The following is a 19,098-nucleotide window of genomic DNA, read 5'->3' as shown; positions in this document are numbered from 1 at the left end:
TGAGAGCGCACCTGGATTGATTTTCATTGACTATATCATTTTAGTGCAATTAATATTCAGATTATTAAATCAACCAAATAGTTCTTTAATTCGTCTTTGCCTGGGCGCACATATATTGATTTTCATTAAATGATAGTTTTCGTTATGTTTCGACAAATTTTGATGAGTTCTGGTATTTAGTCTATTTAAATCTGTGAGTTGAGACCACGTGGGTTGAGACACAAGGGACACAAATATCACAGAAGAAGACAAAGAATGGCCGCTGAAACCTTGCCCATGAAAGTGGAAGATTTTCTGGAAAATGTTTCGGAAAAAAAATCCGCAGGAGTCGATAAACCAATAGATGTTGATGTCGATGCTGGGAATTTATTGGCGTTCGATGTAAATAGCATCGACTTACAACAAATACGGTAGGTTTTCACTTAGGATTCTTGATGTGAAAATACCACGTGGGTCTACTAGACCCAGAGTTACTCAGCTTATTGAATTAGAACTGTTCAAGGTAAATGTAAAAGACTACAGTTAAAGTGTTCATGTTAAGCATGCTGCTCTGTCAGTCTGTGCTCGCCTGAAGCACTCAGTTCGGACGGATCATTACTCGATTTGAGACAGTCGAAGACGACTACCCACAGTAAACCCACTGAGAATGATTCTTCTTCTTTGGGGTAAATGTCCTCCTCCTACATTAAAGCCACTTTGCTCTTCACAAAAACGTGCCATTAAGATGATTAGCCATGTAAATACCACAGGCGGATCTGTGCACAAAATGTACGAAGAACTTCAAATATTACCTGTTCATCTACTTATTTGATATAACACATTGATTCTTATGTATAAGATTGTTCATAACGCATGCCCACAATACTTAAAATCATTATTTTGTTTCCACTTCCAACGTAAATCAGACAGAGCTATTGTCCCAAACGGCCAAAGCCTAAAATTGATTTATTTAAGGTGAGTCTCTCATTTAATGGAACCATAAAATGGAACATGCTTCCAAAGACATGTCGTCAAATTCCAGCCGTATCTCTCTTTAAAACTAACATAAGAATATTTCTATTTGATACTTTTGATTGACCTACTCGCGGTCTTTTGCAAATGCTTGCATGTACTCAGTCCACTAGCTGCTATGCCATGATGAATGAAAAATTGAATGTATGAGTGATCATGCTAGCAAATGATCAGAAGTGCGTGTATGTGTTTGTGTGTGTTTGAGTGTGTGGGCGTGAATGTGTACGCATGTCTTTGTTTGCTTGTTTTATAATTGTGTGTGTGTGCGTGTGTGTGTGTGTAAGTATGTACGTACATGATAATGTACCAGTTGTTCTTTTCATCGCTTTGTTACCTTTAATAGACTATTCCAGTTACTATTCTTATTCGTCATTCTGATTATTTTATTTTATTTCATTTTATTTCTATGTTTTGTGTCATTCTTTATTTTTATGTTTTGTGTCATTAAATGGGCAGAATTGTAAAAAGGCCTTTACTGTGCCTAATTCTTTACCCATTAAAGATTCAGTCAATCATCTTCTTCATTTTCCACTTGACGACCAACATCAGTATGCTGATGAAAATTGTCATGTTGTGGGAGGTTGCTGTTGGGCGCAATTCAGCAATGATTGTTTCTTAACTTCAACTTTTCCAGTCGAACTGAAATCGCTGTTTATAGAAGACTGTCAGTAGCATGCTTTTGGCTCAGGCAGCCTGACCTATGTCTTCCATGTATTCCTTCAGCAGTGATATTTTACATTTCTTTGTGCATCAGTATGACAGTTTGATAACATTTAGATTCCTTGTTTCCTGACTTACAATTGTACAGGAGAAAAAGCTTTAATAATTTATAAAGTATAATTATAATTTTGACTGTGTGCATGTATGTTTTCAGGAAAGACAGAGAACAATTTCTTTTGAACTTCACGAAGACCAATGTTCAGTTTCTGGTCAACTGCCTAAGTGAGGTGAGATGACAAGAACTAAGGTGTGCATCGACATCAGACATTTGACCCAGACCATTGAACACAGACCAATAATGATTTCCAAATAATGTCTTGATTAATGAGGTCATTCTCTGATACGCTTCTCTGTTAGCTTGAATATTGTTTTATGTTTGTGACAAATTTAGGTGATAAGTGGATCCTCCCATGATTGCAAGTTCAATCGAAACAAGGAATGACCAGTGTCTTAGCATGTGAAAAACAGGATGTAATGTGCTCTGTACTGGACAGGAAAACATTGCCTCTTCTTTGCCTGAGCAGATTAGGCCATGCTTCAAACTGTTTCTCAATTTTCCCACAGAAAGAAAAAAAAAAGGTTTCCAAGGATCTGATATCCTTGGCTACATTTTCAGGAACCACGACTACAACAGTACAAGATTCAACATCATGAATATTCAATAATATCCACAAACATACCCAGATTCACATGCATGCATGCACACCCCAAGTCACCTGCATGCACACATGCCAGGGTTCGAATTTAGCAGGTTCCCAGGTGCAAATGCTACGAAAAGTTGGCTTGGGCACACAAATTTTCTGTCGAGAGTGACCAGTTGGCACTCAAAAATTGATAGAGGCGAAAGAAAATTAAAAGACACACAAAGAATGCAAGCTCTAACGTGGTCAGTCGAAATGTAGTGTCGTCTACTGCAGCTCACTTTATGGAGCGGCATCTTTGCTCGTGCGCGATCGGATGTTGATGTTCAAACGCGTTAACGACGAACGATGTTTCCCATCTTCAATGTTAAAAGAAAGGCTCCCGAAACAGAGATGAAAGCTTAGCATGACGAAAAGAATGAACAGCAGGAGTACAAATCAAAGCGCCAGCATGTGTACAATGAAGCCTGGCAGAAAGACTCCTTGGCACATTTTATTTCATTTTATTTTGCTGGCACCCCAAACCACAATTGGCCACTCAAATGTTTTGTCCAGAGTGCCCGACTGGCACTAAAAAAAAAAAAAGAGTTAAATTCTAACCCTGCATGCACATATATTACTAACATCCATAGTAAAAGTGTCTTAGTTTTGTATTTGTATTTCTTTTTATCACAACAGATTTCTCTGTGTGAAATTCAGGCTGTTCTCCCCAGGGAGAGCGCTCGCTACACTACAGCGCCACCCATTTTTTTTGTATTTTTTCCTGTGTGCAATTTTTTTTGTTTTTCCTATCGAAGTGGATTTTACCACAGAATTATGCCAGGAACAACCCTTTTGTTGCCATGGGTTCTTTTAGTGCGCTAAGTGCATGCTGCACACAGGACTTCGGTTTACCGTCTCATCCAAATGACACTTAGTGTTGGTGAGCTCAGATGGTTGACTTATCGCTAACATTTCATGGCAAAATCATTATAATGATAATTTTACAGTGTGTGTATGTCAGTGTGTGTTGTGTGTGTATGTGTGTGTGTGTGTGTGTGATGAGAGATTTTTAAAACCATTACACCACCCCGCAAGCACATATCAGTTTTAAGGGGTAAAAGTTAAACCAAGACTTTTTTTATGCTTCTTCCTTTAACTTTCTAAACATTTAAATTTTTAAATTTTTTTTATAGAAAACAAAGAGATCTGGATTTAGATTTATTATTCACTCTCTCTCTCTCTCTCTACATATATATATATATATATATATATATATATATATATATATATATATATATATATATATGAATATCTATATATCTAATGCATAAGTGTATGTACTTCCAGTTGCCAGTTGAGAAAAAGGATGACATCACAATCATCAAGGTGAGTCACAAGTTTTCACTGTTTCAGGGATTCAGAAACTAAATTTTGTTGTGAGCAGTGTAAACCTGCACACACACCTGCTCCCATGCAATCATTCTCTTTCCCCTGTCTCTCTCTCTGTTGATAGTTCATGGATTTTAGAAATGAGACTCAGATTTTTTTTTTTTTTTTTTTAAAGAAAGACAACAAAAAAAAAACAACAACAAAAAACAAAAAAAACAGCAGGACCTTTGAGTCTGATTGCAATACATTCATGCATTTTACATTTTTAGAAATACTCCCAACAGAAAAGTGTCAGCATTGTGACAATACTGGACAGTTAAACTTAAAGACTTATTTAATTTACTTGATGGTAATACAGTCAGTCTGACTTTTAGTTAGGAAATTATGAATTTTTTTTTTTTTACCATTAACATATTGGAATATACTGATGTCTGAAGGAACTGTGTAATCTTTTCTGGCAAACTGAAATAGTTCACTTTCAATTGGACTTTTAAGTATTGATTATCAGCATTTCATATAATATATTTGATTCAGATTACAAGTATAAAGAATATATTATTGATTTGCTTTTTCAGTTTTTTTTTGTTTCTTTTCCTCTCATTTTTTCCCCTCTCAAGAATCATATCATGTAATGTTCGTTTTGATTAAACTGAACTATTAAAAAAAAAAACAAAAAAATAAAACAACGGTCATTGATTATGCTCATTAAAACCAAAAGTTGCATTGTTAATCATTTTATGTGTTAATTCATTCTACCTTTTGATTTTAAAAAAATCTTAACAGCTTCCTGAGCCAAAGACTGTTCTTCCCAGGGAGAAAGCGGTAAGTCTGCTTGTATAGATCAGTTACAGTTTTTCAGTAATATTGTAGATGAGACAGACAATGCAAGTAGGCAGATATATACTGTGCATACATGTCTACATATGTCTATTAATTTAAAGAGACAAATATGGACATGTATGCACATAAACGCACATTCAGATATTCACAAGCACACACACAAGCACAGGCACACACACACACACACACACACACACACACACACACACAGTGCATAGAATGAAACTCAGTTTATGTTGGATGCATTTCTGCATCAAACTCTTGGAACAGTTCTTGCATATGATGAGTCATTTCACCATTGAGATGAATTGTCTGGGCCTGATTTCAGTTTAGTCATTGTGACATATTTTAAATCACCATATGGTTTTGAACTTCTGATAGCAGTGATGTCAGTTTGTTCAGATTTAGATGCTTTATGCTGTTGCTATGTTGTGAATGTTGAGCTGAGGCAAAGCACATGGTCACAGTGCATTGCCGCCTTTTTTTTTCTTGTCCAGTTTCAGTGCACATGTGTATTGTTTCTTTATCAAAGTGGAATGTTGCACAGAATGTTGCCATGGATGACTGTTGGGATGGGGGTGTTTTGCCTGTTTCAAAGTGTACTCTGTTGATAGGATCTCGGTTTACTATCTTATGTGAAAGGTAAGCATCCAGCTACTGCCCAAGTTCATGTGGAGACCCTTGCTTTTGCATGAACAGAACCTATGAGTAGGACCCAAGATTTCTGATTCAGCCTTGCATTCATGTTCACTGAGATTTGACTTGAGAGTGGTGTTGACAAGACAATCTCAGACACTGTATTGGCCAACAAGCTGAATGTTCTTTTGTAAGACACAGTAACAAAGGCAAATGTTATCTCCTTCAGTCTTTGGTGGCATGTAAAATTGATTTGCCACAAGTTTTGGGCTCTAAAAGTATGTAACTATATTATAAAGTGATATTTGATATTTATTGGATTCTGCTGGCAAATTTCTTTGTGATTTTACGCAGATATGACGATGAATCTGATTTATGAGTGAGGAAGTCTTTTACTTGTTTTTTTTCTTCTTCATTTTGTTTATTACATTTGCAAGCATTATTGTGTTGAAGTTTATGGCATTGCCATTTTATTTTAGCCCACTTCCAAACTAACTTTTTAAGTTTTATCAGGTTGATTGAAATGAAATGTAATTGGACTGAACTTATGCACAAGTGTGCTTTATTCTAGGCTTTTTGTTTAATTGTATAAATTCAAGGGTGTGTGCCTTATATAAAAAAAAGAAGTTATATACAGCCTACAGGAGTGTTATATTGTTGACAGGAGTTTTTGCATTAGCTTAAGGTAATTCGACACTTGGTTTTTGTTGTCATGATAATGAAATATTATAAACAAACTAAAAGTTATGGTTCAACGCACAGAGGGAGCCAAAGCAGGCCCCTGCCCAGTTGATACTTAAGTTTGCGTGCTGCAGTGTTGGACACATGGTTTGGTAATAATGTAGTGGAGTGTTAAGTGCCTATATTGAACAAATATTTTCTGTGTCAAAAATGTTATTTCCCCCAGCGATTTCTATGTCACTTTGTCAGAAATGGTTTTCCTGCATTCTCTGTTATTGACTGAGTCAAAATGATTTTTCTTGCAATCTTGTATGTACCAGGAAGTGTCCTGAAATGATTTTTCTTTTGCTTCACCATGTCAAAAACTGAGTGTTCCTGTGTATTTCAGGTACCTAAGCCCAAGCAGCCCACAAAGTGGGAGCAATATGCCCAGCTGAAGGGCATCCAGAAGAAGAAGAAGGGGAGGATGGTCTGGGACGAAGAGTCACAGGTAAGCAATGCTGACATACATTCACACCTGGCACCACCTGTCTGCCTCGCATGCACTCTCTCCTCTGTCGCCCACTTCTATCTTCCCCACTGCCTCCAAACACTGCCTGCAAGTTTATGGTTGACATGTGGAAATAAGTATTTTATTTCTACATTGTCTTTTCTCTGTGTGTGTGTGTGTGTGTGTGTGTGTGTGTGCGTTGTATGTGGATGCATCCATGATGAAACTTTGAAGTTTGCATTTTCTCAAGGTCTGCTTCTTTTGTTAACACCATTCAAACATGGTGTGATTGTAGCCTTTCCAAATTCAGACATTTGAAATACAATGTTTGTGCACAGTGGCAAAAAAGCACAATATCACAAATTTATCTGTATACTTGCATATGAGCCAGAAAATTACTTTAAAATGAACGGAATTTTCTTGCTAAATATGAACACACAAAAAACAATCAAAGAAATGACTCTGTTCTGAGCAGCGCGATTTGCACATCAGTGTACCTGTACCTGGAGCTTGTTAAAATATCAGAAGTAAATCTTTCACATATATTTTTTTTAAACAGAAGAAAATAGTTGCAGTATGTTTGTCAGTGTGATCACTATTTGTTCAAGATGTGCATTGAATTTTATACTTTGACATATTTGCATGTTATCTAGTAATCTTTAAAAAGAGCATTCATTTTATGTTATGATCAAATTTGCTGGTTGTCTTTAAAAAGTGCATCTATTTAAGTCAGTGATTCAGATTGCTTGCATTGTTTTAAAAGCATTTTGAACTGATAAAGTAGAAGTTGATTTCATTAAAAAGAAAGACAATAGTGGTCTTCATTCATAAATGATTTTGTAAAATAAAATACATTTATTTTTGGGGTGATTGTTTGGACAAATACATTTAAGTAATGAGCTGATTTGGGGGATGTGCTGTGCTCTTAGGAAAGTGGGCAGACTGAATGAGTGATGAAGTTTCCATGTTTTGTGATCACAGCAATACAAACCCCGATGGGGTTTCAAGAGTAAAGATAAAACGAAGAGCTGGCTTCTGGAGGTGCCAGACAATGCTGGTAAGATTGCATAAGTTTTACCTTTTGTTATTTAGACTGTGGATTTCATGTTTCTGTGGTGGTGGTGGGGAAGGGGTGTGAAAGAAAAAAAAAATCCCTGAACTTTGATTAAAACTACATAGTCATGCCTTTAAGCAGTTGCAGAAGTATTCGTGAAATGACAGAATTTTTGTTTCATTTTTTGTTCAGAATTTACATAAATTTTTCTTTTGTTCTTTTTTCGGTCTGTTTGTTTAGTTTTCTTCTGATGTGCAGTGTTTCCATTCTTCTTTCCTTTCTTTAACGCTTGTTTATTTTTTTGTTGTTGAGTCAGGTTTATATTTATTTATTTCTTTTTCAGTCAGGTTTACATATGCCATCTTACAAATAGCATTAGAACAGTGCTGAGTTCATTGCATTAGAAACCATACCAGCAAAACTTGAGTTTGCCTTGTGTGTTGTTGATAATAATATATTACTGTTTGTTCTACTGAGTAATGGTCTGTTCCAGATCCCATGCAGGATCAGTTTGAGAAAGTGAAGAAAGAAAAGAGAGAGAGAGTGGCAAAGAATGAGCTCCAGAGGCTCAGGAACATTGGACGAAGTACAAAATCGAAAGGTAAATAATGATTATTTCATGCCTTTTATTTTTCTTCACATTCTTGAATGGGTACATTTATCTTACTTGAATATTTCCTTTTACATGATTTGTGGGATGTCACCGTTTACTCATTTATTTCTTGACACAAACATTTCAATGGGCCTGAAGAAAGTTTTCTGTTTTAACTGTGTCTGAAACAGTAATGCAGTATGTTTTATGATCTAACAGTGTTTGAAACAGACTGTCAATTTTTTTTCACTGATTCATAGGTTCAAAGGCAGGTTCCTTTCCAGCCCTGCATTCTTTACATCCAAAGTCTGTTTTTTCACTCCTGTTAAGTGGTTCTGAAGCTCAGCCGTTAATGTTGATTTGAAATGAAAGGTGGCCAAGTACTAACACAATTTGATAAGATTAGAAGATAACTGTGACATGGTATTCAGCTAACAGTGTCAGAATGGTTTGTGCAGTTCCTGGAGTGGGTCTCACTCCCACGGCCACCCCCTCCAAAAAACACCTGGAGACTGCTCTGTCAGTCACCCACCGCTCCACAGCAAGCTTAGGGCAGTTCATGGAAACACTGCCCAAAGAAAAATTGAAAAATAAGAAACGAAAGGTGGGTTCATTTGCTTGTGTGATGTGCTACGCAGAAGGTTGAATGTCTGTTAGACATTTTAAGATAGTGTACTGTACAGAACAGAGTAATAATGAATCTAGACTACATGTTTCTGGGTGTCAATATTATCTGTGAAGACACTGTAAGTGGTGGAAAAAAAAAATCATCTTGATGAGGGTTGCATGTTTCAGTAGATGAGACCAACATCAGTTAGTGGCTTTTTGAACATGATCTGGTTCTTGGATAAAGGGTGTAAAGAATGTTCTGTCATTAAGATTTGTGTACACGGGAAAGGGGAAAAAAACATGCAAGAAAAGGCTTTTGCATGATTTGTGTTATTAGTTTGTATCAAGGTGTTATGATGAAAGTTTGCATTTCTGCTGATTTTATGACCTCAAGAAAGGTGCATGGTGACTTGCCTGTTAAGGGGTTGTCAGATGAATGTTCATAATCAGCTGTACTTATGTGATGTTTTCATTTGTTGTTTTTTGATACAGTCATTGTCTGTTGTTGTTTTTCAGTTTGAAAGCAACTATGCAGAAGGAGAACAAGAAAGACAGAAGAAGATTTTGAAAAAAATCAGTACATCCACAGCAGTGGTTGATGTCAACAGAGCAGCTAATGCTCTGCAGCACAGTGAAGAAAGGCAAAGGTAAGTAACATTTGTTATGTCTTTTACAATCATATATTCACTTGCTTTCGTACAGTGTGGAATATGCAGACACAATGAATGCTTCCAGATCCAGTGTTAAAAAGAAATTGTGGGAGAAAAATAGGACATTCCAACATGATTTTCTTTTAGCTGACTGCATGACTTTTTTTTTTTTTCACTTGATGTCTGGCATGCTGGAAGTGAGAGGGAGGGAAGGATTTCTTTTGCATGTAGACAAGGATATATCTACCTTGTAAAGTCTGAAGAGGTCTGCTCATTCATAAATATTCTGAGGGAAACAGTTGCTGTTATTAACTCTTTCACTGTGAGGGAAATTAGATTTAAACGAATTCTATTTGCCAGGGTTTTTTTTCACACTAAAAAACAGGTATATATTTAAAGAAAAATTCTCTGCACTTTGTTATTGGAGAGAGACCCATGAAAGTATATATTTTCTGAAAGATAAAAGAATAAAGAATACAAAACACATGATATTTTCCGATTTTGTATTTTTCCAAAGACATGCACTTGTTTTGAAATCAGTGTTTTGTTTTTTGTCAGATTTATAATTGATTTTTTAATTACACATACTTAACCGTGACCCAACTAGTGCAGACTCCGGCAGGGGTCTGACATTCCTGTCCTGTGCAAACTATCCGCCCATGCGGAGCAGACGAAACTACGGCCGATAACCTCCCGGAAGTAGGTAACCTCCCCTTTGTCCTGCTGGTTATCGCCCTCTTTTTCCGGCAGCCATCATGACTCCTGTACCTGTGCTCTTCATACGGCTAAGTTTTTTCGTATTTTCTGTCTGTCTGTCGATTCTCTGGCGTTCTTGTTTGTGGTCAAATTATGTCTCCAACCAGGTCACATAATTATGTAGCTCGATTGGGGAATCGTGCTAAAATTAAAGCGCGATCGCAATCGATTCGCTGACACTCTGGGCCCTCTACTCCTGGCCCTCTAAACAACGCCAACCCGCCGCCTTCTCCACTTCCTCCGCTCCCTCCGGTCGACTCCAGACCTCCGCCACCTCCTCTGATGACTTCTAGAGGTTTGTGGTCACACACTCAGGTCAGTGTTACCTTTCATGTCATTTTTATCGATCCGCGAACTCACTCGACGCGATCCGCGTTTTCTCGGCCCTGCCAGTCGGCAGTGTACGAGTCGATCTCCTCTATCTCTTTACCATACCCACAGTTGCACCAATGGAATGGCCACAATCCCTTGGGAAAAAAAAAAAAAAAAAAAAAAAAAAGGCAGCTTGTCTTGGATCCGCACGTTAGACTGGGCCCTATGTGCGATGCGTCCGTGGTGGCGGCCGTGACATCGGATCACGCGACCCCCCACGCGGCATGCCTCGACCGTCTCGGATCCAATAGCGACCGAGGCGTGTAGGGATGCCCTCCCCTGGTGTAGGGAGGAAGGTGGACCACTAGGGGACACGCTTGCCCATACGCGTGCACCCCCCCCCCTTGTCCGGATCACCCGATCCAAGGGAGGCAACCCCTGCTTCGGCACCCTTGCCGGTGACCGCCGCAGTTATTTCCCTTGCACCGGCACTGCTCCTCGCCTTCAGTGCGAGTGTGTGCACGGTCCTACCAAGCTATGCGGTGATGACCCCATCTGCCACACCACCGAGTGCTGCTGTTTCCCATCCACTAATGGTGTCTCAGCAAGCTACTCAACCAAACAATCAGCAACTCATCGCTAAACTTGCTGCAGCAATTATGCACCACTCTGCCTTCTGGTGCCGCGCCTTGCGCCCACAGAGCAGGTACGTGCACGCCCCATTGGAACTTAGGCAGTGTTGGATTCTTCTGCCCCATTGCCTAACTCTGCTGTTTCCCAGACTAATATTGGCACTTCCACGTTGGAGTACCTCTTATATCATATCATATATCAATATCAAGGCGTGCAAGCCTGACAAGGCCTTTTACCCGCTTGAAGTGGGGAAGAAAAAGAGAGTCCCCACGTATGTCTGTTGCATTTTTCAACATTGAGTGCGCAGTGCTTGAAAAATCAGAAAATATGTAAACGAGTTTTGTATTTAAAGTTTTCACAATGAATATCAAGATAATTCTTACATGTATTAATAACTCGATCCTGCCTCTCGGCAGTGCTCGGGCCGATCTTGTCTATCACTTTATCCGTCAACACACAACTGACAACTGAACGCCGGTCCTCTCGCAGGAGCTGTTCGCGAGATTGGACCGCCGTTCAGCAACAGGGGGATGCACATCCCACGGCAAGCCGACGGACTTGTCACCCCCTCGCCCACGACGCCCATAACACTCGATTACGGCGCCGTCATGCCACATGCCCTGACCGTCTCGCGTCCGATGGCAACCGATTCGGGTTGGGATGCCCACGGCACTAAGGGGCATTATAATTATTCCCCTTGCGCTCGTTTTCACCTGTGTCGGTTACGGTGGCATCGAACCACGGACTCTCACACACAACATGACACTCCTCCCTGTTCAGCGAGGACACGTCGCACAAGGGGGATATGTGCTCTAAAGACACATTCCTTTTCGATGATTTTCGGCGCCAAGGGAGGCAACTCCACATTTGTAACCTAGGCGCTCGAAGCTGTGGTTAGTTTCGCCGACACAGCACATCACTCCTGCCCCCCGTGCTGTCCACCAACGATGTTTTCTTTCGGTTTCTCATTGGGTCCTCATGCCCAGTCAGGGACTTTACACATCTTTGCATAGCAACTGCACTTTTCTTGCTGTTTCTCAGGCTATTGGCTACAGGAAATGCATCACAATATTTCCCCTTCTATCCATTTGATTTATTATCACAAGCAACAATCACGAAATATATATAGAAAAATCTATACATATTTAAAAAAAAAAAAAAAAAAAAAAAAAAAAATATATATATATATGTATATATATATATATATATATATATATATATATATATATATATATATACATATATATATACACACACACATATATACATATATATGAGATATATTGCTACATTCATACGCATTTCTGCTTTCACGTATAGATGCGTACTTATCCATCGGTATACACATGTGTATGTGCTTATGGGATAGGTTCAGACGACTTTCATATTAACATGTACAATTATATTTCTATCTCAATTCATTGACATCTGTTCATTGAGATTCCCTACATAGCAATATAGGCACACTTGCATTTGCGGCCTTCTGTTCACAATGCCCAGAACTCTCTGCCTCTACGTACTGGCACTTTATTCATATGCGTATGTACATCTCATATGTAGGTGCATGGACAGATTCCTTTCCATTGATGATTATGCACAATTACCCACTTACTTGGGTATATCGGTGCACGCTACACGTATGCTTATACAGCTGCTTATTTCTTGTGTCTCGATCTCTTGTCATTGGCATACTTCAGACATCACTTGAGCTGATGGAAGTTTTTATTCCCTTGGCACATATATGTATTCATTTTCATAAATTCATCCCTACCTTGCTTTTGGAGGACGACTGCACTCACAAACATAAAATAAAATAATAATAGCCTCATTCACGCCTGAATGTATGCTCCTTCACATTTCAATAGTGGCTGGTCCTTAGGGATCCACACATACCCCCTTCACACCCACAGGGCTAAGAATGCCTCTCTTGGTGCAAGGACGGACAAGGCAACCCAACTCATTTGCCTGCAACAATCACCCATAAGGCTGGAGATGCACAAGGAAGGGTGAGGCAGTCCAACTTAGAGGTGCCACTCTGGACACACATGCCTTTCATTCCTTCCAAGTTTGTAAGGCATCCCTTCTTTCTCCCCTTGCCTACAACAACCCTTGGTTTGCACCACTGTGATTGTGACAAAAACTCCACACAGGCCCTACATCCTAGCCAGCCTTCCCATGAAGAGGTGTCTATCTTGCCTTACAAGTTTTAGCGGACCCAAAAACTGCCCACTGGGCAGGAGACAATCACCCTCAGCCCATCTCTTCTACTCCTCTCTAGTAGCAGAAGGCCTGGGTCATAATTGTTTTCCTCTACATTTGGGAGAAAGGCATATTGACGAGGACGGATGCGTCCCACAAAGCACAACGAACCGTCCATTAGCCACAGGGGTGTACCTTTCTGCCCACTCATACCAGCACGGCAGATGCCGCATTCAAGCACATCAGTTCACCCCATCACCTTGCTTGAACACGAATCCAGCATCAACGTCTCAAACAATTGGCGTTCGAAAGCACTTTCTGCACTTAGTCTTCCCTGCCCGATCCTTTCGGCCTCTACACACAACCACTGCTGTGGTTACAGATGGCCATTCCTCCTCAGGCACTGTCTTTCCAATGAGACACTTCCAGAGGTTGCTAGCCTAGGCAGGCTATACCATCATGGAGCCCCAGCCTTCGGTCAAGGGACTGTCAGAGGATGACTTTGTTGTCACTTCGGAAGCAAGCACCATGTCTTTCTGACACACGGTTGCACCACAAGACCCCGTCAACTCTTTCCGGCTTCCTTACATTGCAACATAATCTGCATGGTGAACACCTTCGTCCCTGAAGCACACAGCAGCTGTTTCCTGGTTTACCCATGCTCATTGGTGTCCTCCTAGGAACAGTATATGATAATCAGTCGAGTACGACAGTCTCCATCAGAACAGCAGAGGAGGCATCTGCTGTCCAGTCTATTCGGGCTGGAATTCGATTATACAATTTATAGTAGAGAGTGTTTTGCCCAAGTTGCATCCCCGGTCCCTCAATCAAGAGGGCCTTAGGACTCATAATTGGGAAGGTTCCCAAAGGCTACTTAGGCCTAAGGCTACAGCACTAAGTCCCAGTGCAATTTGACTTCTAGTCTGAGAGACATAGTCATCCATGAAAGACTAAGCTGCAAATGATTTCCCTTTGCAATTAAGAAACCACGGGCCATACTAAAAACGTATGTCAGATCAGTGCCTTGATGTCAATAGCCAGTACAACACATCTTGAGCCACTTACCTCCCTGCCCCGCCCCGCTCCATCCCAGACTCAGTGCGCACCACACACAGCCAGGGGCCTGTCATGGATCCGGTCCCCTTTCTCACTAAAAAACCTTCAGCAAAAATTTTCCCCATGGAAACCCTCTTCCATTTGGGAATTCCATCACTGAATGAGACTCAGTGACCTGTGGGCACATGAAATGCACTTCCACAGCCTGATCCAACCCAGCCATTGACTGCGGACAACCTTCTGCAGGTTACTCCAACAGGCCACACTCAGGCAGAGAAGCCACCAAGCCTTCCGTATGCCCCTTCGTGATGGTACCTACCTGGGCAATTACACAACCCTGTCCCAGAGACACCAGGGACATCAAGTCTTTTGTTGCCAAATGTCTGCCATCCTATGCATAGGCAACATACCAGTGCTGTCATTTTTTGACAACGTCAAAAAAGGGGGTGGGGGGGGCCAGGGGCGGGGGAGTGCCCATCGCCTGTCAGCTCGCATGGAGGAGCTCCACAGATCTGGCTGTCATGCCTGAGGCAGGCCCAACACGGTGACCTACCTCTGTCTCGTGCCACAGTTTCCTTCAAACACAAAAACCACTTCCACTATCGGCCCACATCCGTTGTGGAATCATCAGATCAAACCACATGCGCACCTCCTTGCATTGACGCTCATCCGCGCTCATCTGCTCAGCTGTGGTCCACAGACCTCCCCCACAATACAGCTGTGGACCTCTGTCTTCTTTACCCGCACTAATGTCCTTAGGCGACACAGTACACTCTACTTTCGTCAAATTCTACTTGAGGGACACCTATCGCCTAAGGGATAATGGCTCATCGACTTCTACCAGAGAGATGTCGCACGCCTGCGGGTTGATGGCGCAAGAGCCATCGCTTCTGTGGTAGCTGCACAACAGACCATCACAGCTCACAGACAGTAGAACAGGTGAGCCCTCCACCTTGTCGTGCTATTCTGCACTAGTTGGGTCACGGTTAAGTATGTGTAATTAAAAGGAAATTTTCTATCTAAAATTACGTTTAAATAACATACTTACCGTGACCCAAATTTAAGACCCTCCCGTCCTCCCCGCTTCCTGTTCTTCCTGCTTGCTGCGCTGGTGATGGCATATTGCCGTCAAAAGAGGGCGATAACCAGCAGGACAAAGGGGAGGTTACCTACTTCCGGGAGGTTATCGGCCGTAGTTTCGTCTGCTCCGCATGGGCGGATAGTTTGCACAGGACAGGAATGTCAGACCCCTGCCGGAGTCTGCACTAGTTGGGTCACGGTAAGTATGTTATTTAAACGTAATTTTAGATAGAAAATTTCCTATTACGAACATTAGTAATAATGATAATGGACATTTATATAGTGCGTTTCTTCAGAAATACTGCTCAAAGCGCTTTACATTTCGTTCCCTACTCTGCCTCCCCCATCAATACTCCACCCCATCCCCACCCCCACACACATGGAAGCACTTGCCAGAAAAACACTCACGCATCTGAACATTGGAAACCACCCCCCACCCTTGACGCCCTCCAGAAAACCCATCTCTGCAACACGCACTCTAGCACACACACACACACACGAATGCATGGACACTTGCCAGTACCCCGCCACACACACACGGCAAACAGCTTCTCCACAACAAAACATGCACCCAAAACCAGATCACACCAAGATAAAAAAATAACAACAAAAAAGCCAACAACCAACAACAAAAAAACCTGCTGTTACTGCCGTTGGAAAAGATGTTTTTTCAGAGCAGACTTAAAAGATTTTAGAGAGACAGAATGACACAAATGTTCTGGTAATTTGTTCCACAATGACAGAGCCTGGAAAGAAAAAGATCTTTGACCCTGTTGCTTCTTTTTTTTTTTTTTACAATAGGGAGTTTTAAAAGCCTGGTATCGGAAGCATAACAAGTTTGAATGTACACTTCAAGGAGGTCAGAGAGGTAGCGAGGACCAGAGCTTGAGAGGGCAGAAAACATCAGAGCAGAAACCTTGTATTCAGTTCTTTCAGAAACTGGTAGCCAGTCAAGAGAGTGGAAGAGAGGAGTAACATGTCCAAATTTGGAGGATCTGAAAACAAGTCCAGCTGCATTGTTCTGAACTCTGAAGTTTATCCATACTTTATTAGTCTGGTCATTTGCACAGTAATATTTTCTGGACAAATGGATAATAACACGATTAAAAAAAGGAGACATATGCATGATTAATTGTGACTGCTCTAAGTGATAACATTAACAGCACAGATTGTCTTGTCCTTTGGTCACATCAGTTTCCTCGAAAAAATCATCATACCCATCAGAAACGTAGTCTGGAGTAATTTTTCTGCTTGCCTGGATTTGCCTGTACCTGTTGGAGCGTCTGCTTTGTGTACACAGTGGTTTCCTCAACAAATTTATTGAGATTATCATCTACAAACAGAGAGAAAAAGTCAATGCAGTCATTGTTGTTTGGTCTTTTTTTCACTCCCTTTATTTTCAACTGAATTATCCAATGAAAGTTCATCAGTGCCTTCTTCTAGTTGATGCTTCAATTCTTTCTGAGCATTAACAAAAGAAAGCAGTTATGGTCATTTTTGTTGCTTGATCGCAGAGCCATTTGCCATTCTGCTGATCGTTTGATGGGTGAGTCCAAACACAGCCAGTGACCAAAGCAAATTGATCAAATAAAGGCCTGCTTTATGACGTAGATAGGGTTTCTAGCTATCAACAGAGTCTAGAAAGATTTCTCAAGCTGAAGCTACCAGTGCTTTTTCAACAAACTCGATACAAAGCAGGGAAAAGTCTGAATATTTCCGTCACTATGGCAGCGAAGCGTACATGGCTGTACTGATGAGTTATCTTCTCATACAGGCAGCATAGGAGTTAAGAACACATTTTTATACTGATGCATGTGGTATGTAGTTCTTAGACATTCTGTGAATTTCACACAAACTTTACAATGCAGGAGTATGTTTGCACAACTGGTATTTTTAGTTACATGTTACTGGCAATTTGGCATACCGACGAGTTCTGCCTTTTACTGTATAGATTATAACTTTAAATGTTTAAAGTTAGGGTTTTATGTAAACTGTTGTGTACATTGTTTTGCTGTAATTATTATTCTTGGACTTCGGCATGGTTAGAATACAATCTGCATTAGGCACGGATTCCGAAGCATGGAATACATGTGTGCTATTTATGGCTTTGGCTACTTGTTGGTCAGGTCAGTAAATGTGCCAGGACATCAATTAGCAGTGAAAAAGGGATATGATTTTGATAGTGTCGTTTGTTGTGCTCTTTCTGCTGGTGTACAATCACTACACTGCTGCCTGTATAGGAGAGACTTTTCAGGAGTCGTGTCAGTTTTTACGTGTGTGTCACTGTGTGTGCGTGCGTGAGTGAACATGTTATGTTTGTATGCAAATTTATTTTGTCATCTTTCTTTTTGTTACTTTGTTTTGTTTTCTCATCTTTCTTTGCGTTACTTTGAAATGCATTACTTTGAAATGATCCCTTAAAGTAAGGAGGAAGGTTGACAATTGGTTATGACTCTCATCTGCCAGTACAGTGAGTCTGTGAGGGTCTGGGTTCGAATCCTGCTCTCACCCTTTCTCCCATGTTTCACTGGAAAAGCAGTGTCAAGTCGTTCGGATGAGATGATAAACCGAGGTCCCATATGCAGCACACACTTGGCACACTGAAAATGAACCCACGACAACAAAAGTCTTCTGGCAAAATTCTGTGGAAGAAATCCACTTGGATAGGTACACAAACATATATATGTATGCATGCAGTCAGTGCCTGACTAAGTATGTTGGGTTATGCTGCTGGTCAGGCATCTGCCTAGTAGCTGTAGTGTAGCGTGTATGGATTTGTCTGAATGCAGTGACGTCACCTTGAGAAAGTCAAACTCTTTGCATTGTTATGTTTTTAATCGATTACACATAGCTGTGAAATATACCAGATCATTGTGTTGCAGAAGTGTTTCAGTCATTATCATTACATGTTTCCATGTTGGTTGGTATTTGCTTTCATTCAAAGGTTTTGTGTTGCTTTCCCTCTTCTGATTCAGATCCAGTGTTTATTATTTCCTGTTCAGGAAGGTTTCACCCTTGTTTAGCAGGAAGGTTTCACCCTTGTTTGGCCTGTCATGAGACCTGTACATTTCCTTTTAATGCCATGGTGCATGAGGTATGGACTGGAAGTTGTTTTTTTTTAAATTTTTTAATTTTTTATATATAACATACTCATGATGCTCATATTCCGTTTTCTTATTGTGTGCTATTTCACTGTGTTTCAGAGCTGCCTCCAAGACACCTGACGGCAGGAAGAAGGCTGGCAAGAAAGGAGGAGTAGGTGGAGGAAAGAAAGGAAGAGGAGGTGGAGGAAAGAAAGGAGGAGTAGGAAAGAAAGGAGTAGGTGGAGGAAAGAAAGGAGGCAAAGGAAAGAAGGGTGGGGTTCAGAAAAGACGTTGAGGGGCAGAACTCCACTGTATGGACATTTTGCGCATGGACATTGGTGTATTTGCATGTGGGAGAGGGACAGAGCAAGAGAGTGTTTATGGTGTATGAGAGAGGGACAGAGAGAGAGAGAGATGTTGTGTGTTTGTGGGAGAGGGACAGAGAGAGAGAGGTTATGGTGTGTTTGTGGGAGAGTTTTATGATGTGTTTGAGTGCTTATGATGTGTTTGTGTGTGAAAGAGGGACAGAGCGGGAAATGTATTGATGACATAAAGTGCAACGATGATGCCATTATGTGTTGATGTGATTTTATGCATGAGAGGGATGGATGTGAGGAGAGGAGGGTGGAAGTGAAGAAGAATTAGAGGGAGAAAGATGGATGAATGGGAGGACAGGGTGGTGGA

The 19,098-nt window shown here is 40.7% G+C and overlaps 1 protein-coding gene across 2 annotated transcripts; it reads left to right on the top strand.

The window, feature by feature from the left end:
* The first annotated feature begins 211 nt into the window (after positions 1-211).
* LOC143291942 (ribosome biogenesis regulatory protein homolog) lies at positions 212-18,979 on the top strand. 2 transcript variants are annotated; one of them, XR_013056603.1, is made up of 11 exons: positions 212-410; positions 1,886-1,958; positions 3,702-3,740; positions 4,527-4,565; positions 6,289-6,390; positions 7,372-7,447; positions 7,938-8,045; positions 8,495-8,640; positions 9,162-9,292; positions 18,535-18,830; positions 18,867-18,911. XR_013056603.1 is itself a non-coding variant. In XM_076602090.1 (10 exons), exons 1-10 carry the CDS (start codon positions 256-258, stop codon positions 18,707-18,709), a joined length of 1,044 nt encoding a protein of 347 aa, XP_076458205.1. In that variant the 5' UTR covers positions 212-255; the 3' UTR covers positions 18,710-18,979. The 2 variants fall into 2 exon arrangements, 1 of the variants encoding a protein (XP_076458205.1); XM_076602090.1 differs by having other exon boundaries at positions 18,535-18,979.
* The last annotated feature ends 119 nt before the right edge of the window (positions 18,980-19,098 follow it).

This window comes from Babylonia areolata, chromosome 1 (genome assembly GCF_041734735.1).
Source record: "Babylonia areolata isolate BAREFJ2019XMU chromosome 1, ASM4173473v1, whole genome shotgun sequence".
NCBI lineage: Eukaryota > Metazoa > Mollusca > Gastropoda > Neogastropoda > Buccinidae > Babylonia > Babylonia areolata.
The sequence above is the reverse complement of the archived record's forward strand: the minus strand, read 5'-3'. Positions and strand labels throughout refer to the sequence as shown.

Bases quoted from the DNA above. Each gene is read 5' to 3' on its own strand.
- LOC143291942 (XM_076602090.1), top strand. From the start codon at position 256: ATGGCCGCTGAAACCTTGCCCATGAAAGTGGAAGATTTTCTGGAAAAT. The intron at 6,391-7,371 runs GTAAGCAATGCT...TTGTGATCACAG, and splicing joins TCTGGGACGAAGAGTCACAG to CAATACAAACCCCGATGGGG. The intron at 7,448-7,937 runs GTAAGATTGCAT...GGTCTGTTCCAG, and splicing joins GGAGGTGCCAGACAATGCTG to ATCCCATGCAGGATCAGTTT.